General features: G+C 43.2%; 1 protein-coding gene across 3 annotated transcripts in view; it reads left to right on the top strand.

Moving 5' to 3' along the window:
* G2E3 (G2/M-phase specific E3 ubiquitin protein ligase) overlaps positions 1-26045 on the top strand; it is a 446104-nt gene that overhangs the window by 360030 nt on the left and 60029 nt on the right. For all 3 annotated transcript variants that reach the window (XM_086936985.1, XM_086936986.1, XM_086936987.1), the window contains exons 12-13: positions 2803-3116; positions 21037-21218. In XM_086936985.1, the coding sequence (XP_086793111.1) occupies positions 2803-3116; positions 21037-21218 (496 nt within the window). The remainder of the gene's footprint in view (positions 1-2802; positions 3117-21036; positions 21219-26045) is intronic.

Here is a 26045-nt window from a genome sequence, read left to right as displayed (position 1 = left end):
ATCACCACCCCCTTTTCTGAATCATTTGGAGGAAGACTTCCCACTACTGATAAATTCTACTTTCCATGACCATGGAAGTGCCTTCCCAGTGTATTCCTGGGGTTGGAATGTCTGCCTTTTTGCAGTATTTTCCATGTACTTGTGTTTGGTGCCCTTTTGTAACATGCACACACTACTTTGCCCTTGTAGCACACGGTTTGCTACCTCTCACATGTTTTTACCTTTGATACTTGCACAAGTTCCACCTTTGCCTACGTAACGCTTGTTCTTGTGCATGAGTTATTATATACTTATCGCAGTATTATACCTCAAATTACACGTTGTTTTCTCTTGTAACTGCACACTTGTCACTTTTTCCTCTTGTGCACTTTTTACTACCTCATGTATTTTGTTTGCTCACAATTTTTACTACCTCATGTATTTTGTTTGCTCACAATTTTTACTACCTCATGTATTTTGTTTGCTCACAATTGTCACTTTTACCTTATGTAACGTATGCTTTTGTAATCTGGTCTTTTGTAATGTTTCTCATTGTTTCATTTCTGTTCCTATTGTGAAGCGCTCTGACACCTTCGCGTAAAGTCCGCGCTATATAAAAATGCATAAATAAATAATAAAAAATCACGTCCTCCTTCGTGTATGCGTGTGCCGCCCTCCCGGCTTCTCCAGTTGCGCATGCCAAGATCTTTGTAGTCTTTCCCAACATGGCTGCTAAACTCTGCATCGTACAGCCTGCCGCTCTCCAATCCATGCATCCCTCCCCTTACACAGCCTTCGGTTTCCAAACACGCCTCTACTGGTGCTTGTTTTGGGACCGAGCGTACTGACATTAGACACGCTACATAAACCATTACAGCCTGCACACCAAAGGAAACATTTCGGTGCCTCGAAGTCATATAAGCTACATCCCAGACAGTTAATTTATAGCATTTGCGTTTAGCGATATATCTAATAAGCTGCAAGGGTGCTTATGAGCATGTCTCAGAGCCGCAATGATTAGAATATATGCCTTTTAAAACTGCAATTTAATTAGTGTTCTTCCTAAAATAAGTAAATTCAAATAACGAGTACAATGCACTTCCTCCCGTTTTACATCCTTCTGGAAATGTAACTTTATATTTTGCTTTTTAAATGTTTCCCGTTAGTTCTGCAGCACAGTATCAGAAGGGAGCGTTGTTTGGAGTGGACAGATTGGGCATTTGCCCCTCCCTGCCACCTTTTTGTGTTTTTGCCCTCACCACTACCCATTTTTCTGTTGCTTTTCATTTCCCCTAGCTTAGCTCGCGACCTTGCTGCACCTGCGTGTTGCTTCCTTCTCTTCCTCTGTCACCCTCCTCTGCTCTTCTGTTGCTTTTTGGCCTCCCACCAGTTCTCAGTTGCTCTGCCACCCTTCCTCTCCATTGCTTTTCGTCCACCACTCCTTAGCTTTTCACTGTTGCTTATCAGTCTCTTCCCTTCACACTGATTATATTGATTATTTTTCATCTTAATGAATTATAATTTTTATATATAATTTACATGTATCTCTCTCTAAATCGCTCTAAATCTCTCTAATTCTCTCTCTGGTCTGTTGACATGCTAGTTGTCTATTTGGGAGTAGGACGTAGCTGATACTCAGCAGTTACTATGTAAACAAGCATTGGCAGGTCTCGCTTTTGGGACCTCATAAGTGTTTATCCATGCCACAGTTGATGTTGTTGCATCAAGGATATTGTGCTGCATTACTAAATACTTATAAGGTCCAAAAGCGAGACCTATTGGCTATGCCCATGCTTAAGTTTTCTGGCCCCTTCAGAAATGTCGTCATGGGACCTGGCTCTTTTGTAAGACCCATGACGGGCCTTGCACTCCTCATCAGAAGGAGGCTTGTGTGATTTTGTTTTTTCAAGGCCACAAGAGAAACCTACCCTCTCTATCCCTCATGGTTTTAGAGCAAAAAATGACATATTTTACACTGTTACCTCATGTTGGGGATGGAGGCAGTAAATACAGTCCTTATGTGGGTCATCCACACAAACCCTTTTCTTCCTACATGTCTTGCAGGGAGGAAACTGGTCTCTTCAGTATGGTAGTAGAAATATAAAGCTGTAGTAGCTTGATGAAAAACTGAGCAGAGGTCTGGGAGACTCACTGACACACAACATGTAGTGAAAGTCTGAGGGATTTAGCCTCTCATTTATTTATAAAGTTTTATATAGCGCAAACAAGATCCCGAAGGATATCAGAGCGCTTTACAAAGGGATTGTTCTAGACGGTGCTAGCTACTGATTGGTTGTATATGAAGTTTGGTCCTACTAAATTTATGCCCTAGTGCCATTATAGCCTATGGTAATTTTGCATACTGCTCGACTATGGAACAGTGGGACTCATCTCGACAACAGGGAATGTGAATCTATGAAAGATGCCCCAATACTGGATAAGTATCTTTTTTTCTCTAAGCATCTTTGTAAGGTGGTTTATTGGAACATGAATGCCATTGTGCAGTTGACAATTGAAACCGCTCCTTATTTTGTTATTCATTTATACTTTTGTAAATAAGAGCAGTTCAGTTGTGACACTATACAAAGAGCATATACGCTTCAATGTATTTACTCTTGCTTTATACATGTAATACATTTTGTTTGCTGTTTTCTTACCTTGTTGGAAAAACTCAAAGGAAATTCATTGTTATGTAATGCAGCAGTAAGAGGTGTAGAGGATTTCACATGGTATTGATTTGCACCACAAGAACCATGTATTAATGGATATGTTAAAGGGACCTCTTTTTCTATGTGACTATAAAATTTAACTCCCCTCTTTCAGGCCATTCAGTAAGCAGTGGAAGATCGTCGCAGATATATTGAGAGAGCTTGTTCATCAGATTGACACACAGTCGATCTCTAAGCTAGTTATTAATCGGACTGATATCTGGGGTAGTGCTGTAATGGGCTTCCGACTCCGAAACTTCAGTGCAATACAAACTCTCAAGGTCACCTTCACTGGACAGCAGGATCAGTCAGAAATGAAGGACGTGGATGTGTCGAATCATGAGTTCTTCCGCCTTCTCATGCAATGTCTACAGAACTCCTCGGTGTTTGAGAGGTCATCTCCGAAGAACTTGTCTTACGACTTCCGAGGTAATTTTATGTAAAGACTTTATGATATCCATTTATAGCCTTGCAGCAAGGTTTTGCTTATGGAACCCTTCTTATAGGGCTGAATAATGACTTTGAAAACGCATATGTTACCTCCAGCGAATAAATGGGAAGCTCTGAATAAAGTATTTTCTGTTGTGAAACCTTTCTTTGGCAGAAGATCTAGAAATAGATCAGGAAGGAGTTGATGTCAAGATCTGTTTAATTTGTTAATGAGTTAATATAAGAAACTAGTGCTTTACTTAAACGCGTTGACAAATCCAGTAAATAAGCCTGTAAGACAGTTTGTTGGAAAGTTACAAGGCCACAGCATCTACAGGCAATTCATGGGGGGAGATCTGCCCGTAGAGTTTGTGGTTCTCGCGCCTAGTCATGTCCACTAGCAACATGGTTTGTTACAAGTATAAGGTGGTGTTAATTACAGGTGCTTAAGCAAAGACCTGTTAAGGAGCAGTGTGTGCTGTGTGGCAAAATGTGCTGAAAATTTAGTGAGTGTGATGTTGCATGTTACACAATACAAAAGGTCCTAAGAGTGAGGCAATGCGATGTTGAATCTACAGTGCCGGTTGATTCTGGGTTCAAGCACAAAATGTCATACTTGGATTACATCTTGTGATAGCTAGAGATGAGTGTAGAATGACATATCTTGAAATTTTAGCCAGAGGTGCATCTATACCAGGGGTCTCAAACCTTTTCGTAAGTGAAAGCTACTTCTGATCATTGAGCCTCTGAAGGTCAAATCTCGCGCACTACCAGACACCCCAGCGCCAAGTATCATTGACCTAAAGCCTAATGTCCATAGAGCCACATACTATGGTATGAACAAAATACTTTGACTAGGGGAGCTGTGACTGGGCTGCAATGTGTCAGTGTAGTCTTCGGGGGTGTATGAACATGTGTGAGATAAATGGGATACACGCGTATAGGTGATTAAGAGCCTGTGTTGTATGCACTTGTGGCACAAGATAAGCCTTTTACCATATGTGGAACCGTTCAATGTATAACACAAACATACTACCATTTTTTTCTAAGTGAGAGACCTTTAAAGTGCTGAAGAATGTTCTGCAAAAATATTCATAATATGGAACTTTTTGCTGCACATTACATTAATGGCTGTATCTTTCAGTTGTAAATATGGCACTGTATCAGCCACTGGGAACAAGATGCCTGCTATGTGTAAAGGCGACAATTTGAAATGGGAGTAAATTAAACTGAGTTAACTTTAGATTTATAAGGATTCTATAAAACTCCTCATTTAAATGTTCTCCCATTTCCAAGTGTCACACTTACAAACAGCAGACATCTTGTTCCCAGTGACCTGTAGACACAGTGCCATATTTTAACACAAAAATACAGCCATTTGTTTAAATGTGGAGGAACGTAATGAAGAAACATGCTTCATAAGAAATGAAAAAACTATTTTAATTGAAAGTGGAGAAAAAGATTAAGACTTAATGTTTCATAGAAATATTTTTCTTCATTTTAAATTTATTCCATAAATAGCCCTTTGGATCAACAAATGTTGGAAATTATGGTGTTAAAGGCTGAAATAGCTGAAAGTATTGCTAATAAAACAGCAGCAAACTACTTAGCAAAGAAATAACAAGCTTGCGAGTTTAGTGAGAGAGTGGGGCATATTCTTGCCGTCAGAACGAGACAGAAAATTACCGCAGGTGATATTAAGAAAATGATAGATGGCTCAGGCAATTTGATTTCTGACCCTGCAGATATAAGAAATGAGTTTTGGAGATATTATTCAGAATTATATGATGTGGAAGCTGAGGTGTGTAGGGATAAAATCAAAGACTATTTAGGAAACATCCAACTTAACGAGTTAGAGGTCAGAGGAAAAGGAAAAATTAGACTCTACTATAACTATAGAAGAATTGGCATTAGTCCTATCAGATCTTCCGTCATCCAAGGCTGCAGAACCAGATATGATTCCGGTGGAATTCTATAAAACATTTTTTGCGGCCCTCAGGTCGGAGTTACTGGATACGCTCATTCAAGCTCAGAGTGAAGCTTCAATTCCAAACTCATGGGGTGGCACTGAAATCATAGTCATCTTGAAAAAAGGTAAACCTCCTACAGCCCCTGGGTCGTATAGACCTATTGCTTTAATGAATGCGGATGTGAAGTTGTATTCGAAAATCTTGGCAACAAGGCTGACTACTGTTATAGAGAAATTAGTTTCCCCAGCCCAACATGGTGTTATCCCAGGGAAGGGTACTACGGAACATGTTAGGACAGTGATTACCTGCTTCAATGCTATGGAGGTTGCGGGCGGCCCTGTCGCAGCTTTATTTCTTGATGCCGAGAAGGCTTTTGACAGGGTCGCATGGGAGTATTTGTGGGAGTTAATGAGACATTATGGTTTTGGTGAAAGATATATTAGTGCAATTCAGGTTTTATACAAGGCACCAACGGCTAGAATTAAAATTAATCGGGAACTAACGGCTGCGGTACAGATAAAAAGAGGGACAAGGCAAGGTTGTCCGAGTTCCCCACTCCTCTTTGCACTTTATATGGATCCTTATTTACGTTATCTCAATCTTAATCCTAGTATTCCCCCCCTTTGCTCAAATGGGATAGAAGTCTGTCCCATTTGAGCCCCCAATCAAGGGGGACCAATCAATTGACCCCAATTAAGTCCCCAATCTGACCTTAATCCCAGCTCCTAATCGCAACAACCGCCCTCACCGCACCCACAACTCTTCTTCTGACCTCGACACACTCACCCTTCTCCGCTCCTATGACCCAGCCCCCCAAATTGACACAAGCACCCCACACTGCAACATTCCCACGATACACCCAAATCCCCTTAGACCACCCACACTAAACAGCAGATTCTCCATCCCCAATAATCTTAGAAAAGTCCCTCTCTCGATAGAACCAGCTAACACCCTCTACACACCCCATCTCAAATGCATTCTTCTCAACTTCAGATCGGCCACGAAACATTCCGCAGCCATTGCTGAACTCCTCCTATCGCGGGACCTTGACCTAATCAAAAAAACCTGATCTCACCCCCAGCGAAGATATCCACCACTCAACATTGGCTTAAAAACCTAACCGCACTCAATGTCCAACCCACCATCGTGGACTCAGCAAAATCTTTAGGCATAACACTCGACACCAATCTCAGCATGCAGCAACATATCAGCAAGGCAACAAAGGGAGCAAACTTCCAGATCAATACTCTGAGGAAACTTAAACCCTACCTTCCAGCCAAAGACTTCCAAACTGCAGTACAAGCACTAGTCATCCCACGAATTGAATACGGCAGCACCGCCCTCTGCGGACTCCCCCTAACTACAACCGCACCACTAAAAGCGTCTCTAAATGCTGCAGCGAGACTCATCACTGGGTCAAAAAAGCACTCCCACATTACCCCTGACTTGAAATCCCTGAATTGGCTGCCTTTTGAAGCCAGAATACATCTGAAAATCGCCTGCATGACACACAAGGCGGTACACCTAAACTCACCCGGCTACCTTGCTCAGAAATTGACAATCTCTGGGGGAATTAGAAACACGAGAGGCACAAACAATCTTCTGCTGAAACCTCGAAGATTCCGGAAGGAAAAAACATACAAGCGCTCCTTCTCGGGAATGGCGCCTAGAATTTGGAACTCACTCCCTCCCGAAACCAGGCTCATCTCCTCCACTACACTCTTTAAAAAAGAAGTAAAAGCTATCCTCATGGCTAAATACACTTGAACTACTTTCTCGAATCCTATTAACACCCTGCACCGATCTGAACTACATGTTTGACCCCTTTACTTATTTGTTTGAGTTGTCTTATTATTGTTTTATTATTCATACTCTCTTATTATTCATATTATGGTCTTATTATTCATATTGTCTTATTATTCATATGATTGGCTTTGCACTCATTTATTTGTACTATTTGTACTGTGTGATATATTGATTTACCTGTCTGACTATGCTCCCTCATGTACCCTTCTATGTAAAGCGCTCTGATATCTGCAAAGATCTCGTTCGCGCTATATAAAACTTTTAAATAAATAAATAAGTCAATGTGCTGGCGTACGCAGATGACGTTGCTATAATTACCCCGGATCCATCTATGGCAATTGGAGAAATCGAGCAAGAGGCCCTTAAATTTGGCATAATTTCTGGCTATAGGCTTAATAGTGCAAAAACGCAGATTATCAAGAATGCAATGGTATGCTGTAACGATTCACGCGTGGTTTCTGCAGCAGTTTATTTAGGTGTTGAAATTTCGCCCATCTTAGAGACAGTGGTAGAACAGAACATTTCCCCCTTAATGAGGAAAGTAAGCTTGGATTTGGTCAGGATAAACAATCTTAGACTCACACTGGTGGGCCGAACCAATGTCATCAAAATGCTTATACTCCCCAAATTTCTTTATTTTTTCTGAACAATATCCCTTGTTTGAGTCCTCTTGGTTTAATAAGCTTGAGTCAATTTTGAATACATTTATTTGGTCATATGGGAAGACCAGGCGGGCTTACAAATTTAGGACTCTACCAAGGGCTAGGGGAGGATGGGGGGTTCCAGATTTTAGATTATATTATTGGGCATCGGCTCTTCAATATACTCAGGGTCTGATAGGAGCTAGTGGAGCGGATCTGAATGTTAATGCCTTTTCGACTATGATATACTCTATTGTACTGGGCTCTGATACTGCGAATGCTTTTTTAAACTGCGCTGACTTTTCTTACTATAAACGCACTCGTTTTAAGACAGTTCTAGCAGCGCATAGCATCTGGTCAGTTGTAGCAAAAAAATGTGGGTTGGGAAGATACAACAGATACACCAGACTATACAGGAACAAGACTCTCCCACCCTTAATTTTTGCTGATGCTACTATGGCAGAATGGGCTAGAAATGGAATTACAAAAATAGGAAATCTGCTGGGCCTAGATGAAAAGATACTGCAATTCTCCGATTTGATGGCCAAATTTAATATTGCTAGACAGAGCTTCTTTAAGTATCAGCAGATCAGGAGCTTCCTCAATAGGAAAAAAGGAGGCGAGGCAGGATTTGTTAAAAATAATATTATGGAAACCATAGAACAAGGAGGGATGTGTTCTATTCGCCATTTTTATGCTAATTTGGTAGAATTGAAGCAGGACGATATTGAAAAATATGGAAATAAATGGGCTGGGAAATTAGGGATACAGAGCCAATTTTTCTTGGACTCATTGGAACTAGGATGCTCTGTTTTCTGTTCTGCCTCGCTTCAATCCCAACACTACAAAACTTTATACCAACTCTACCATACACCGGATCGTATTGCACAGTGGGGTGGTATTACAGGGACTACTTGTCCTCGCTGCAGTACTCCGGCAGCGGATAGTATTCACATTTTTGCGTTATGTCCTCAATTAAGAACACTGTTGAAAGATATCGAAGAATTTATGGATCGTACACTTGGATTGAATGTGATTTTAACACCAACTGTAATTATGTTAGGTGTTAGGGGATTTGATGGTGAATATTGTGAATTTTTATTTGTTGCAATGGCGGTGTATAGATTGCTGATTGCCAGAGCCTGGCTGTATATACTACCTCCAGTAACACAACAATGGATTGCTTTGTTATTGGGGACGTTCAATCTTGAAAAGGGAATTTATGCTAGGAAAGGTAAAAGGGCAAGGAGGCTGGGAAGGCAAATATGGGAATCAGTTCATTGATGGAAAGAAAGGCTAAATGAAAGCCATAACTGATTTAACAATTTTTGTTATGTTTTGTAGGTTATATGGAAGTAAGAGATGTCTAATGCTATATAGAATTTTTTGTTTCTAGCATTTGTTTAATATATGTATTTATATTTTGTGTATTCTGTGCTGTGTGCCCAAAAAATTTCTAATAAAAATATTTAAATTTTTTTTAATTTATTCCATAAAAATACTGTATTTTTCATTTAAAAATGCCAGTGTCTGCTGGCTACTGGGAGCAAGAGGCCTGCTGTTAAATGCAGCGCTTGAAAATGGGAGAAAATTAAAATAGTGAACTTGATAATTAAGGTAACTTTTAATTTTCTCCCATTTAAAAGCATTCAGGAACTCCTTCTCTGCTCCTGCTTCAATGTCGAGTTGACAAGGATTTTCGGTTTAACAATTCAAAACCTCAGTGCTTCACCTCTGTGTCCCAGCCTGTGTCATAAAATCGAACTTTCGCACTGCACATGATCAGGCCCTTCTATCTGCAGCCTGATAATGTAAAATAAATACAGCTCTCAACGTTCAAGGGAAAATATGACCCTTTGTTTGGTTAAAAATGAACTCAATGCTGTGAGCTACTCTGAAGTTCTGTAAGCTCCTGGTAGCTTGCGATCGGCTGGTTGGAGATACCCGATGTAAACTGATTCCGGAGCATTTCTCTACCTTAATTCAAAGACCTATCTACCCCAGGGAATATTTTAAATTGAACCTAAGTCTGTCTCTCTTCGGTCAGGTTAAAAACAAATTCCTAAGGATGTAGCTGTTTTTTACGGCTAAAGAGAAGCTTGAGGTTATCGTGGTTCGGGTTTGGAGAAAATGGACTATCGTCTATCTAGGTATTTTACAGTCAGGTTGAGAAAATCCTGGTGACTTCCTTGCGAAATTATGCTGAAACCTTATGAATATTCTCCAGGTATCAAACTGTATCCAGAAACCTTTCAAAAGTAACTCTGCGAGACTCATCACTGACGCTGTTCTGCTCTGGAAATGACGTGCAGGGCCTAGATAGGCTTTATATAGAAAACAATGGTTCCAGTGGAATAAATTTACTTTCTATAGTAAATACAAAGCATAATGGCAGTCTCAGCTTCAGGGTTGTAGGGGATGTTCGAGAGAAGGCTCTTGACAATAAGGCTTGTATGACAAATAGATGTGTTTTTTTCAAAAAAGTAATAACATATAAAATGTACAAAATACATTTTTAACAGTGCGGAGTGTCCCAAGTGTATCTGAAGAACCAAAGAACAGTTAAGTGACAGTAGGTGGAAGTATTTACAAGATTTCTAAACAATTATATTCTCAAGTAAGCGACCATTCTATGATATAAACAAGAGAATAGTACAGCGCTATTATACAATCATAAGCGCTGTCTGAGTACTTCGCTCCCATAAATCGTCGACGGCGTTTCGACCCGACGAAGGATAAGGGGTCTCGTCAGGACCAAGGTTGTGGGAGACATCTGAGGGATAAGAACAAGATTGGGTGTAAGGACTGGACCAAGTATTGATAAAGGATAACTAAATGGACGGCTAGAAAGAAGCGAGTACCCGAGTCCACAATGCTCATTCAGGTGTGGTGAGGTGTGCCAACCATGTGTGTGAAAAGAGTAAAAGGGTGTTTTTTACTCACAGTGAACCCAGCCGGGTTCTGTACAGCGATGCGGAGCCGGGGGAGAAAAGAAGGCATGGTAATGAGGTGGGGAAACATGTGGATCTGTATGAGCTGATGCTGGGATGCTCTACTTACCACTGGCGGTGGGGAGTGAGCAACTGGTTAAGGGATTGAAGATTCTCTAGATTGCTGGTCTTGTTGAGGAGCCCTCGTGGGGCGGTGGAATGCTCTGGTAATGAATCGACTGGATAGTCGTGGGCTCGTCCAATAGCTTATCGATGTGCGCAGCCCACGATGGGGCAGAAGGTGCCAAGGAAAATGCCTGGAAAGAGGGGAATGAATGTCAGAACATGGGTAGAGAATGGGACGGGTGTGGGTGGTTCCGCAAGCGGTGGGGGCTTACCTTCGGCACTCGCTCAATAGCGTGAGACAGTTTGACGGGATCCGACTGCTTGTGTAAGGAATTAGAGCACTCGTACGGCATCCACGAGGAAGGTACCGTATAGCCTGTATAGCGTGCGCAGGGAACATGGGAGAGCGCTACAAACTCTATCTTGCAGCGGGGTGGAGGGCCGATGGCACTGATGTAGTGGGAGAAAACAGGGTGACCACGTGGAAATGTGAGTTAATTGCAGCGGAATGAACAGCCATACTATTTCAAGAATGACAGTGAAACGCACGGTGTACATGAGAACTTATAGTTTGTGCCATTTTCAATTCGAACTTGCATGGTGGAGCAGCCCGCATTAACGGACCACCTGGTGGCAGAACATTTCAATACATACAAAGTACTCCACAGTTGGTTCATTTTCCAGTTCGGAGTTAGAGACCAAAGGAATAAAACAGTAAGGGTGCAATGGATATACACGAACAAGGAGTACTGGTTGGAATACACTACATAGAGCAATTTGAAATGAAAATAACAATCGAAAGACATAGTGCAGATGGCAATTACCGGAAGACACATTGTACGAGATGTGTGACGGTGCAGGGAGTGCTACTCAGCAGCGATGGAAAGATCACAAATGTGAATCTTTAGCAGTTGTGGAGGGACAGTCAACATCATGATGGACCTATCAGAGTGTCCCTGTCTCTTCACGGGTGTGTGATACTTAGGCTGTGAGTTGCTGCTAAAATCACATCCGCCCAATGTTTGTAATCAATTGTCATGAGCAGTATATCTGTAAGGGCACAGAGGGGTACCATAAGCAAGCAACACATTGGAGCGTACAATTGTATGTGCAGGTGTCAGTGGCAAGGGGGGCCTATCAGGAAGAGGTGCATTATCTGAGGGTGGCAACAAAATCACGCCATTCTTCAGCGGAATTCAGACCGTTGTTAATTGAGTAAATTCTATCAATCCAATGACATTCGCAACGTTTAAGTATTTGTGTGATGTCACCTCCTCTCTCTGGGATTTTCCCAATGTCAGTCATCTGCCATTTGATCTCTCACTTCATTGAAAAAAAATCACACAGCCGATGAGACCAGCGGGGCAGTTGTTACCAAGCATCTTATACAGCTGCGGTGTTGTCCTATCCTCGCTTTGACTGGTTGTTGTGGCTGTCTGATATATGGTAGGCCACAGGGACACCAGATACAGTACTCAACGTTACGCGTGTTACAATTGAAGAAGAAATCTAAGATGTGGTCACAGTTACCTTGTTTGAATGTGGTGGTGTTTTCCGTATAGGGACAAGCGACACAATTACCACACTTGTGATGGCCCAACAATGGTGGCAGACCCCAAGCAGATTCTAGTGTGCCTCCTTTCTTGTATGTGGTCTCTGTGGAGGATCTGATGAGTTGGTCTTTAAGGTTTTTTGCCCTTTTGCACGCAAATAACAGGACATCCATTGATGGATCTATGCTCTTGATTATATGCCAGTGTGTGGTAATGAGGCTGCGAATGTTGGTGTGTACACCAAATGTGGTGACACGTACAATTTTGTTCACCTGTTTCTTGGGTTTGGTGATGAGCAATTCCTCTCTTGGACAATACCATGCCCGTTTGAGAGATCTTTTGACAATTTTGTTGGGATAGCCTCTGGATATTAATTTGGATTTGAGTACTTCAGTTTCTTTCATGTAATCTTCTTTGCGAGCAGTTTCTGCGCACTCTCAAGAACTGACCAAAAGGCAAGCCATCCCTCAGTGCTCGAGGGTGGTGGCTTTTGTAGGAAAGTAAAATATTCATCTCGGTGGGCTTCCTATGAAGTGATGTGTATAGTTTGCCACCTGTGTGTTGGATGTTGAGATCTAAAAATGCTGTTGACTATTTATGTGAAGTAGCAGTGAAGGTCAAGTGTGTTTGAATCTGATTGAGGTAGGTCACGAATTCATGGAAATTATCCTCACTACTACTCCAGACAAGAAAAATATTGTCTATGTACCTGTGCCAACATTTGATGTGAGACCACCGCGGGTTAAGGCTACTGAGGGCATACGTGTGCTATACATGGTTTATTTATATATTCACCAGATTTGGAGCGGAAACTGCCCCCAGCTGGTACTAGAGCATTGCTGGTAATACTGTCATTCCGGATACAAAATAATTGGTCTGTAAAGCCACACGCAGTAGTGAGATTATAAATGAAGTGGGGACACAGAATGGCCTGGGTCTGGTATCCAACAGTTGTTCTATGACTTTGATGCTTTCATATTGAGGGATGTTGGTATATAAGGATGATATGTCCAGAGTGGCTAGCCAATCGGTTGTCATATTGTATAGATAGGCGACCTGCCTGTGCGCTGACGTTTTTTTTTTCTTTGTGCACCACGAGATGCAGATCCTTTGCTTACTCTGGTCTCTCAAAAGCTTTACCTTGATCTTCACCCAAACAATTATTCAGTGTGCAAGAGAATGCACACTGAATAATTGAACCTATAATGTCAGGTTTCAAGCCCTGTACCGACTGTTACAAACAGATGTCAGTCATGTATCTGAACTTGGTTTGTCTGTGGTTGGACCATGACTCCAAGACCTGCGGAGACTGTGCCTCAATGAACCCGAACATCATCCGGGAACGTGAGGCGAAAGTTATTATCACAACGTTTAAGAAAACCCAGCACAGGGACCGCTCGAAGTCTCGCTCCAAGTCAAAGTTTTGACCCTAGTCCCACTCTCATTCTCAGTCAACTGAGCTGCTCAAAAATGCCTGTCTTAGTTGTGCTTCAAATCTTTAGATAAGCGGGGAGGTCTTTGCCATATACTAGATCCGCACCCTCCACTTCTGAAGGAGTCCTTCAAAATACTCACCCTGGCCCAGGTCTCATCTGTCCTCAACCCTGGGGACGATTGTAGCGTTGGACCACCAGCATTCCATGTTTCTGCCCTGATGCTACTCTTCATCTGAGCCATTCTGGACACAATTCAGCTTTGTGCCTTTCCTCAGGGGGGAAACTACAAAAGATCGGTATTGGTGGTAACTGGACCGCAATTAGATCAGTGACAGACTCCTCTCCTATCCCAGCCAGGAGCTGACATTAGTGTCCGATGCAGCGCTTCTGGGTTTGGGTGGCTGACGGGGAGAGGTGTAAATCAGAGGCCTTTGGTCTCCAGTGGAGGCACCGCTTCACATCAATCTTCTGGTGCTGATTAAGAGCCATCAGGTTGGTGTTGAAAGCATTTGTTCTGCCCATCAAGGGGAAGCTGGTGCAGGTGCTCGCGTAATCACCACCGCTATGTGGTATTTCAAAAATTAGGGTTGGGTCTGCGTTCCTGTGCTAGGAGGCCTTGCACTTCTGGAAATGGCTGGACCACCAAGGAATTTTTCTGAGGTGAACCACCTGGCAGGATCATTGAATGCCAGGGACCACGAACTCCGCATCATTGCCTAGTGAATTGAGAATGGCAGCTACACTCTGAGGTTGCGCAAGATCTCTTCCACATGTGGGGAGAGCCTTGGCACAACTTATTTGCCACCGCTGAGTTTGCATAATATCAGTGCTTCTGCGCATTGGGTTTTCCAAGGTGTGTTTCGCTCAGAAACACGTTCCGCCTCCAAAGGAATTTGGGACTCCTTGTATGTCTTTCACCCTGTACCACTCCTACCCAGAGTTCTCAAGTAGACAGTACAAACCAGGCTAAAGTTATCCTAGTAGCTTCGGATTGAAGAGTTTGTTATCCAGAACAAATGTCCTCCGATTAGGCTCACCTTTCGGGGGGCCTGCTGCAGCAGCAACAGGGCAGGGTTCTGCACTCTGAACTTCTGAATCTCCACCTTTATGCATGGAGATTGAGCGGTGACAGTTTAACACCTTTAGCCTTTCTCTGGAGGTGGTACATGTCATCTGGCCAGCCAGACGTCCCTCTACAAAAACTATACGCCTGTCATTGGAAAAGATTTGTGTTTTGGTATGGCACTCGCCAGATTGACCCCCTCCAAGCCAAATTGTCTGGCATAGTTTGTTCTGTCTCTTACCCATTAAGGCTTTGTTCTAGAAATTAAGGGTTATCTTTCGGCCTTTTTAAACTTGCCAGCTCAGCCCTCTTTGTTTAGGTCACAAGTTGTGATGCGATTTTTAAAAGGGTTGCAACACGCTTCCTCCTTCTCCTTTTTATCATGCCTAACGGGACCATAAACTAATAATAATAATAATAATAATACTAGTATTTATAAAGCGCGAACAGCTGCCTTAACTAGGAGGCGTCCCGGCGCTGTGAGGGCTTAACAAGAAAGCTAGCTGGGAGTTTGCAGCCTAGAGATGCACCGAGAACAGCCACGACTTAAGCGGTCTCCTAAAACTTGTTTCTGATTGGGCCTTTCGCAACTCAGGAGGTAGGGAATTCCAGAAACGGGTCACGTTGGCTGAAAAGGTCCGGCCGCCCAGTCTGGCCCTTTTGACTCGTGGCACACTCAGTAGCACCTGATCATTTGAGCGAAGGGAGCGGGACTGTGTATATCTAGGCAGACGGGCTCTCAAATAATTAGGACAGGTGCCGTAGACGGACCTATAGGCCAGAGTAAGAGTTTTACATTTTATTCTACTGGCAATCGGGAGCCAGTGTAAGGCCCGAAGATGGGGGGAGATGTGCTCTTTAAAAGGAATATGCTTAAGCAACCTGGCTGCCGCGTTTTGCACCGTTTGCAGCCTTTGAACCAAGTATTTCAGGAGGCCGCTATACAGGCCATTAGCATAATCCAATCTCGAAGTGATGGTGGCATGGATTACGGTTTTCCGGCAAGACTCAGGCAAAAGTTTCAGGACTGGACGGAGATTCCTCATTTTGCTCAGGCAGCAGCCTGTGACCTGATGGATCTGGGGCACAAAGGAGAGATTTTCATCTCACTTGACCCCCAGATTTTTTGCCCCCTGGGAGGGGGAAGGTGAAGTACCCATCTCAGTCGGCCACCAGAGCTCAGCTGGAGGGTGACTGCCTTTACCAAAGAAGATCACTTCCGTATAAACTAGTCTTGACTTATTTGATGTGCACTCTGATCAAGCAGCTACACAGCTGTCCGTTATGGCTTTACCATCAAGACTGTTTTCCACATTGGCATCACCTCTGCATGGCGTAGGAGTGAGTTTCATTCCCTTTGCGTCGATCCGCTTTTTCCCCAGACAAACTAGTTAGGCAGACACAGGCATCCTACCTACCGAGAGTTGTGATGCTGTTCCACGTCTGTCAAGTTCATCATCCTGCTGACGTTCTATGCTCCACCTCACCCCTCTGAGGAGAGACGGCATTGCTTGGACCCTTAGAGAGCCCCGAGCTTCTACATATATCATACCAAAGACCACTGGTTGGATCATCAGCTCTTTGTGGGCTTCTCTGGAGTGCAAAAAGGCAAGGCTGTGCAGAAGAGAATCTCCTGCGAATTATCCATATCCAGTCTGATGCCTAGGGAATATTCAAAAGTTGAGGAATCTAGTCTCTACCAAAAGGGCATTAGCGAAGATAAGTAACTTGTTAATCTTGAACATATGTGGGTAGATGTACACCCTCTATATAATTTCAGTGAGCGGTTGAGTATGCTGAGGAAGGCAGTGTTTTTTTTTTTTCTTCATGTGATTTAATTTCTGAACGTCACAAAATTGAGCTCTACATCTAATCCTACCACTTTAGTTATGACATGCTGAGATGTGTGCCGTTTTGACTGCCATTGGTAATTGTGGTGGTGCATAAAATCCTTGTGGAAACGGTAAGTGTAAGTTACTTCCAGGAGGATATCCTAGTGAGGGAGCGGAAGATGATGGCGTGCAAGTTGTGTTGGAAAGTTATCGGCTCATGGTGAAGAGGGAGAAGTGTAGATAGCGAAAAACCAAAGTAGAAGTTGCTACAAAGTATTCTGAAATGTTACTGTCTAGTGATTAGGTTTACCTGGTTTCATACTTGGTTTTGATGTAGTTGCTCTTAAAGAGTGAAAATTGCAAGGGTGAATTAATTTTTATTCCTGTTAAGAGTGCTTTCACTTTGCTCATTTGTATCAAATGTTGGATATTGTTAACCACCAATGCAGTTCATGTCCTTGACGTGAAGGTGATGTGGACAAGATGTTAGAAATGCATGGCTTTGTGATGCTTAAGGAGTGTAAATGAGCTTAACAGTTGAACCGTTCAGGGAGCTGCTAGTTAAGGGGACAGACTCCATTCCTGAATTAAGCTTTGCTCGTTTACTACCCAGTTGCTTGTCAAATTGTCTGTATCTGTGCATGACCTTCTCCAGTGTTACTGTATTCCCTTTGTAAACTGTTGTGCTGTACAGTAACATTGCTAGTAACACTGAAGAGTGTGAGATGTTAGAAAGAGGCAAGTTAATGGATCTCTGAGGGAAGATGGTTTCACTATGACAGCAAGCTATGCGTTTACCTGTCATTGATTATGACCTTGGTATTACCAGCTAGCCATTTTCCACTGCCATTGCACATGGTAGTTGCCACACTCTTGGTGCATTTTGGTGGCTCCATCTAATGTCCAAGTGGCCCCAAAGGGCTAATTGGAATGTTGGCCACTGTTAAGGCTCGAGAAATTGAGAAGTTGTGTTGGAAGCACTGGATATAATGGGCATCCACATCAGGCGTGGTAGCTTGGTGAAATGATGGAGCTGATTTGAGTTTCAGGCTGGCCTTTGTGGTAGTATTCGGCACAACTCTTAATGAAAGAATGTTTTCGTCCTCCGAGGATGCTTTTGATGCATCTCAAGCTTATATCCTATTCCTGCAGGTCTTTCGCCGGCTGGGCATATAGCCATGTTCCTCCTATCAATGCCTCCCACCAAATGGATACCTTCCAGAGGTGCCTGAAGAGGCAATATCTGCAACACCAAGGATGTTTCGAGTCTCAAATAGAGATTTCTCAACCTTATGAGAGGTTACCTTTTCAGTCCAGCACCCGTTCAGGCTACTGTGATCACGGATGCATGCTTGCTAGTCTATGGTGCTCATCTGGGTGGTGTGACTGCGGGGGGCCTTGTGGAAGAAATAGTCAATATTTTGCCCTATTTGGTCTTTTCTATCAGAAAAGATAATTTTGCAATGCAGTTTATTTGAATGATTCTGGATGGTCTAGTTTTTCGGTCCCATTGATTCTGCACTGTCAACCAAACGTTGACCAAGTGCTTTGTTTAAAAAAAAAATCAAGGAAAGAACTGTTTTCCTAGTGCTCCAGGCCAGTCTTCACTTTAGGCCTTTGATAGCTTAGCGGCAAGATAGATTTTCCTCATCGTAGTGCAGTTCTGGACCAGTGCATGTCTTGCTCTTGAGGGAAGTCTTTTGAAACTCTGGCAGTTCCCAGTGCTGCCATTATCAACTCCTTTCTTCACATCTGGGTGTGCGGTCATTCAGAACCAAATTTGATGTAGTCAGGCCGTCACATGGCACTGTGTGATGGTATTGTAAGGTTCAGTGTCTGATTCAGTTCACACACATTCTAGGTCCTCACATTTTTTAAGTTTACTCAGGAGCTTGGTTTTAGGACCCTCCTTGTGGACATTTAAGTCCTTTGGTTTTTTTTTTTTCTTTCCTTATTTCAGTATTCTGGCTAAGTCCACGGGGCCTTCGGATTCCAAGTAGTTGAGCCACAAATAACCGTTCTTTTCTCTAATAACCAGCATGTGTCAGCCGATGTTCCGCCATAATAAGTAGCATCTTATCAGTCCTGAAGTGGTCCTAGCCAAAAAACAAAACGTGTAATCTGTTTATCGATACTCACATTAAAAATATAAGTACGTTTTTGATTGGGACATACATTTTGTATGCCATCCATCAATGGAGTGCTCTCCAGCTCTTTTAGTTAATTGTGTTTGTGTATTTGTGGGGAAAGTACCCATTGCTTCTGAATACAGATTTAGAATTACACCTAAGAATGGCCAACACAGCCATATAGTGCTTTTGATAGGGAGGTGTATAGATCAGGATTTTTAATCAAATTTCCCAGGCTAAATATTTGTCTTAAGTTTTATTTAAACTCCTAATCATTTTGTAAACCCTAGAGTGTGCTCTCAAGACATTCAGGCGTCGGAGACTTTGTGATTTGATGGCTAATTATTTGGAAGAAAAGTTTGCAATATTTGTCAGAACTTCCCAAGCCGTCATCGCCTCCCTCCAGCAGTCTTTCAAGCTTCGGAAAGTTTAAGGAGTTTTCTTCTGAGGAAATTCAGTTGCCTCTTGCTTCAGCCAAATTAGGATCTCCTTCAGATGTTTGTCCTCCTAAGATATCTGCTGCTCTCTCCAACCAGTTGGCTCCTGTCATATATTCTTTTTATCAGTCAATTCTGGGGAAATTCCAGTTACCGGCAAGGCGGCCTAGGTGATGCTGATCCAGGAAAAAAAGCTTTCCTAGCACCTTTTAACCTCTATAACTACTGTCCAATCTTGTTGCTTCCTTTACTCCGTAAGCTTCTAGAAGGATTAATTAACAAGCAACTTTCGAAGTACCTAGAGATTAATAATACCTTGGATCCATCCCAATCGGGTTTTAGACCTTCGGTACTGAGACCTCTTTGGTAGCGGTCATTGACCACATCAAAGGCTCTTAAGGCGCTAATATAAATCTATGCTAGGGTTGCTAGACTTGCCATCGGCTTTCAATACTGTCTCATCCCGGGTTAGTCTGTAGGTTACAGGAGATTGGAATTCATGGAACAGTGCTAAATTGGCTTGGCTATTTTCTGTCCATCAGAACCCGACTATAACTTTGGGCTCTTTTAAATCTTAGATTATGATACTGGACGAAGGGGTGATGCAGGGCTCTTGTCTTAGCCCCTTGCTTTTCAACATATATGTTGCACCCCTCACCAAGCTTGTAAGACTTTGGCTTCAAAATACTGTACGCGGATGACACGCAGATTTAACTCTCCTTTGATAAAGACATGTCCAAAGCGTAAAAGCTTCTCAGCAGGGATCACACCACTTTCTCCAACTGATTGCTGGAAAAGTGATTATGCTGTTTGGCAATGCCCAACAAGTGTATGCTTCTGACGGGTGACCTGCAGAACTTGGCATTGCTCCCAGGCTCACCGTTTACCGTTCAGGTGCCAGATCTTCTTACCTAGCACCTTTTTAGTGGCACAAACTGCTGCGTTAAGTTTGAACTTGTTCAGAATACGTTCTCTACAGGAAAGCACTTAAGATAACTTTGTTCTTATTTAGCTGCTGCTGAAGTCCTTGTCTCATGGCTGCGCAAGATTTTCCTTCCAGGGCCGATTCGTGCATTTTACAAATTCAAATAACATAACCCTGCAAGGACTGACTATGAAGCGCCGTTGTGAGCTTGCCTAAGGTGCAATTGTAAATTGCTAGATGGTGTTGCTGGGTTCTTCTGGATCAGTCAGCAGCCTGGGAGGCTTTTCACAATCTCGAGTCTGTGGGAAGAAAATGTATAGATCCATACGAAACCAGGTCACCCAAACTGTGTCACTTGAGCACAATAATCAGGATCTATTGTTCCTCTGTTCATTCCCCCACCCCCTTTGTTTCCAATGTGTGAGAGAAGATTCTTCACAAACTTGCTGTTTTCTTCATTCGACCTTCACCACTCCCACAACCTTCTTCTTATTTCTCTCTGAATTTAGGGGTCCTGCCTCCCTAAATGAGCAGGACAGGTGGCCTTGTGCATGCGAACCTTTCTATCGCATGTCCGTGTACAGGGTATGTGTAGTTAATAGCGGTAGAATTTTAGTGTTTAGGTTTTGATTAATCATAGCTGTTTTTCCCCTGGACGTATGTAAGGTTTTTAATAATTTACATAAGCGCCAAAGCCTTTTCAATCAATGTTTTTTTTATTAATTATGTACTTTGTCCGGGCAGTACACATTAATATTTAGCGGATCCATGCGTGCTTATCTGCCGGGCACAGGCCACGAACATCTGTCAGTCCGTTTGCGCTGTACTGGTGCATACATTGCCATTGATCTGAACTGTCAATTGTAGGAAGTGTTTCCTCTGTAATGTTACATAAAAGGGTTTCTGAAAATGTGTGCTTGTCATTTATTGATGCAGTCTCCCCTCCTGTGAATGTTGTGTAGAATAGTATACATTTTGGCTCTGTAGCTCTGATGGCTGCGATCACTTCATTATGTTTAGGTTATGCTTCAGCGGGTTATCACCTCTTTGTTTCCCTTGTTCTTGTTCCCAGCCCTTCAAGGGAATCTGTACTATGAAGCTGGAAAGATGATAGCAGTCTCTCTCGTTCATGGAGGCCCTGCTCCTGCCTTCTTCTCAAAGACGCTCTTTCACTGCCTGGTCCATGGGCCCGGCAATGTGGAGCCCTCCATTGAAGATGTGGCTGATGAGGATATGCTGCATCTGGTCATGAAGGTGAGTACAAGATCTAGTACTAGACTGGGTTTACTAGTCTGCAGACATGGGAATTGGATTAGCTTGTACTGATGCTTTATAAATCAGACTGCCTCAATATCTCTGGAAGACATCTCCAAAGCCATTATCCGAGGTAGGCTAGGTGGATTTTGTAAGTCAAGCGAATTGTAGAACACATTGCAATAGGTACCATTCATTTCCTGAAAATTTGACTTTACAAGGCAACCCATCTCTTTTAATGTTTAGGGTACCTTAAATTACAAATTATACTATACATTGGATTACAAAGAAAACTATAAACGCCCTCAAAAAGGAAATAAAAAGCATGTTGTACATAGGTGACATACTTGACATAGAAACATTCTGGTCCTTAAAGGAACACATTTTATCTTTTTTCATATTAACCACAGACTTATTTGTTTTGAAAGGTTGGACAGTGGTCATAGACCAGTGTGGATCGGTCAGTCCTCGTATCCGCTGCCCCTGCCGAAAACCTCCCGACCCGACCTTCAGCAAAACCCTTTTGAGCACTGCGCATCACAGAAATACTGAATCTGTAGCTTTCTAGACCTTATTTGTTTAGTCTGACACATCTGTTTATACAAAGTGCTGCTACTGCAGGTTTCAAGCTAAGTGGAGGAAAGGTAAACTTATGTTGGGCGACACTGATGTAAGTAAGACTCCGCTGCACTAGCAGACAGCAATTTTCTAGAGTACACACCTATGAGTATGAAAATCGAAGGAGAGACCGAGCGAGCTTGCCCAACTCCTTGTACAATTTATTAACCCAGACGCCTACTTTACATCAGTCAATCCTTGTAATCAGCAGCTGTGTTGTAACACATTGTTCGAGGCATATGGGCTGCAGATGGTACATTATGAATAGATCGCCATCTGGTGTTGGGCTCGGATGATTGCACTTTGTTTTTCTCTTGGAGAGTCTTTTGTATCTTGGTGACTCCTCCCTTGGTTGGTAGTGCGCATGGGCATCGGCTCCATCCTTAGATTGTTTTTTTCCGCCATCGGGTTCGGATGAGGATCGAGACGCTCCAGATCAACTTCAGAAGAAAGTGATTTATCGGCGCCTATTCCCTTTCCAATTCGACGGTATTGTTATCGAACGCGGTCATTTCCATTCCGACGCGTTGCAAATTAAAAATCGAAGAGAAAAACTTGGATCTACGTCGAAGAACAGGAGGCCTTTCTCGATGCAGTCAAGCCCGGAGTCCATGGAAAGGACTCCATTCAAAAAATGTCCAACGTGTGGTGCTAAGTTCCCACACAAGGACCTACACGAGGTGTGCAACCTCTGTCTATCGCCTGAACACGAATCCAGGGACTGCGAAGCCTGTGCAGCATTCTCCTCCAAGCTAACGATTAGAAATCGTCGAGCTCGAAGACACAAGGTTTCCAGAATGCAGGCGGAAGAGATCCCAGAGTTGTTCGGAGACGAGCAAATCGAGGAAGAAGAAGAACAGTCTGGGTCGGAAGGGGACCAGTCGGAGACCGAAGAACTCATCGCTCAACAAACCGTGAGTGACGACGTCCCCTTACCGAAAAACCGACCCCGTGCGGTAACGACCCCGCCCTCGGGCCCGGTCAAACCGCTGAAAAAAGTTTCCGACGCCCCGCCCTCGGGCCCGGCAACGAAACCGAAACCGAAACACTCGGACTCCCACCATGTCGGATCCGAGAAAAGGGCGACATCGACTTCGGCACCGAGGCTACATGCAAAAGAGAGCTCGGTATCGAAACATTCCATGTCGAAACATAAATATGACTTATCGCCCAAGAGACACTCGATACCAAGAAAGTCGGAATCGAGCAGGCATTCGGTGTCGAAAACAACAAGATCTGACGATCGAAAACAAAAGCACCTCTCGGAACCAGGACCTTCGGTACCGATTCAGGAGCAACAGACAGATCCCAAACAAAAGATCTTGTTTATTGATCCACAAACTGGGAAAGTGGTCACAAAGAAGAGAAAGAGTGAACAGTCAGAAGATAAACCTCTTCCTTCAAAAAAGAGAACAATGGGGACGAATATAACTCCTCCTGCTTCTCCTCGTCCTAGAGTTACACCCTCTTCTCCTATTCCTCACAATAGGCCAAATATTCCTACACCTTCCACGCCAAGACCAGCTACACCTCAGTCAGATGTAGACAGTGATCTAGGGGAGGGAGAACCTCAGGGGGATGACGAAACTATCCCAGATGAGGAGGACCCATGGGAAAATTATGATGTAGGGTCAGATGAGGACAACGACCCAGAGCTATATCCCTCAAAGCCTTCACCACCTGATGATAACACAGGGTTTGTGCAGCTCATTAATAGGGCAGCAAAGTATCACAAACTAGATATGCACACAGAACCTCAAATAGAGGATTTCTTGTTAGAGACTCTACCTAATGCACAGAGAACATCAGGTACTCTTCCTATGTTAAAGGGTCTTCTTAGTCACACAGAGGAAATATTCGAAAACCCAGTGAGAGCCAGGGTGTTAAACCCAAGAATTGATAAAAAATACAAAGCGGCTCCAAAGGACCCAATATTTATTAGAGGGCATGTACCTCTAGACTCGCTGGTGGTCTCAAACGCTCGTAAAAGAGCAAACTCATTATCTACAGGAGAGGCTCCTCCACCAGATAAAGAGTCTAAGTTAATAGATGCATCAGGCAAAAGAGTAGCATCACAGGCAGCGAATAGCTGGCGTATAGCCAATACACAAGCACTACTCGCACGTTACGACAGGGCACATTACGATGAGTTAGAAAAACTTCTCATACATCTCCCAAAAGAACACCAGAAAAAGGCAGATCAATTAATACAGGAAGGTAAAATAATAACCAATACTTCCATTAAGTGTGCATTGGACGCAGCAGACACTGCAGCAAGGTCTATTAACACCAGTGTCATGATAAGAAGGCATGCATGGCTTAGAATCTCAGGATTCAAACAAGAAGTACAAACAGCCCTATTGAACAAACCATTTGATCAGAAAACATTGTTTGGTTCAAGCACAGACGAGACATTAGAAAAAATGAAGAAAGATACGGAAACGGCTAAGTCAATGGGAGCATTGCAACAGCCAACACACAGAGGTTCCTTTCGTAGATCCACCTATAGAGGGGGCTCAAAGAACACAGGAACGAATCAGCAATCCACATCTTTCACACCAACATCACCCAGAGGTAATTCAAGAGGCAGTTACAGAGGTAACAACAATAAGGGTAGAGGCCGCGGAAATAATAACAACCGCAACGCCTCAACCCCAAAACAGTGACTTCATAGAACTCCCCCCAGACCACATAACACCGGTCGGGGGACGTCTATCACAGTTCCTACCTGTCTGGGAGAACATCACATCAGACAAGTGGGTGAGACAAATTATCCAACATGGTTATTGCCTAGAACTCACAGCTACCCCACCAAACATCCCCCCCAAACAGCGTCCAATGAGTCAAGATCATCTGACATTGTTATGAGAAGAAGTACTAGCACTTCTACAAAAGCATGCAATAGAGAAGGTCCCAAAAGATCAACAAGGAACAGGAGTATACTCTCTATACTTCCTGATCCCCAAAAAGGACGGGTCCCTAAGACCAATATTAGACCTCAGACCTCTCAATGCTTACATAAATTCGGAGCATTTCCACATGGTCACACTCCAACAAGTACTCCCTTTACTGAAGAAAGGGGACTTTCTTTCTACACTGGATCTAAAAGGCGCTTACTTTCATATCCCAATTCACAAAGCCCACAGAAAATACCTAAGGTTTGTGTTAGAAGGACAACACTATCAGTTCAAAGTCCTTCCGTTCGGTGTCACAACAGCACCAAGAGTTTTCACAAAATGTCTAGCTGTGGTGGCAGCACACCTAAGAAGACAACAAATACATGTCTTCCCATACTTGGACGATTGGCTAATAAAGGCCAAGTCAAAGGAAGAATGTCTTCACAACACACAGAAGACAATCCAATTGCTGCACCACCTAGGGTTCACGGTGAACTACAAAAAATCACACCTGCAACCAAACCAGATTCAGCAATACCTGGGGGCTACAGTAGACACAGAGAAGGCAATAGCATACCCCAACCCAATCAGAGTACAAACAATGGTCGGGTTAATACAAAGATTTCAACCACAACACTTACTACCAGCACGAGTGTTTATGCAACTATTAGGCATGATGTCCTCCTGCATACTGCTAATACCACATGCCAGACTACAAATGCGCCCACTACAAGAGTGTCTAGCGACACAGTGGAATCAGGCTCAAGGTCAGATTACAGATCTGGTGTTGGTAAACGACCGGACGTATCGCTCTCTGAAGTGGTGGAACACAGAAAACATTTCCAAGGGACGGTCGTTCCTAGAGCCAATTCCACACGTGATAATAACAGCGGACTCATCGCTCTCCGGATGGGGAGCGCATATGGACAAATACACAGTACAGGGGAAGTGGAGTGTGCAGCAAAAGAAACTGCACATCAACTACCTAGAACTATTAGCAATATTTCTAGCACTAAAAGCTTTCCAAATGCAAATAGCAGGAAAAGCAGTCCTGATCAGAACAGACAACATGACTGCAATGTATTATATTCAAAAACAGGGGGGGACACACTCTCTCCAACTGTCCAGACTAGCACAGGACATATGGAGATGGGCCATTCCTCAAAAGATCTACCTGTTAGCGGAACACCTACCAGGAGTTCAAAATCAAATAGCAGACATCCTAAGCAGACAGTCAGAACAAGTACACGAATGGGAGCTGCACGACCAAATACTACAGCCATTCTTCCAAAAATGGGGGCAACCAGAGATA

Source organism: Lissotriton vulgaris, chromosome 9, assembly GCF_964263255.1.
Source record: "Lissotriton vulgaris chromosome 9, aLisVul1.2, whole genome shotgun sequence".
NCBI classification, from domain to species: Eukaryota; Metazoa; Chordata; class Amphibia; order Caudata; family Salamandridae; genus Lissotriton; species Lissotriton vulgaris.
This window is presented reverse-complemented; position numbering and strand designations above follow the sequence as displayed.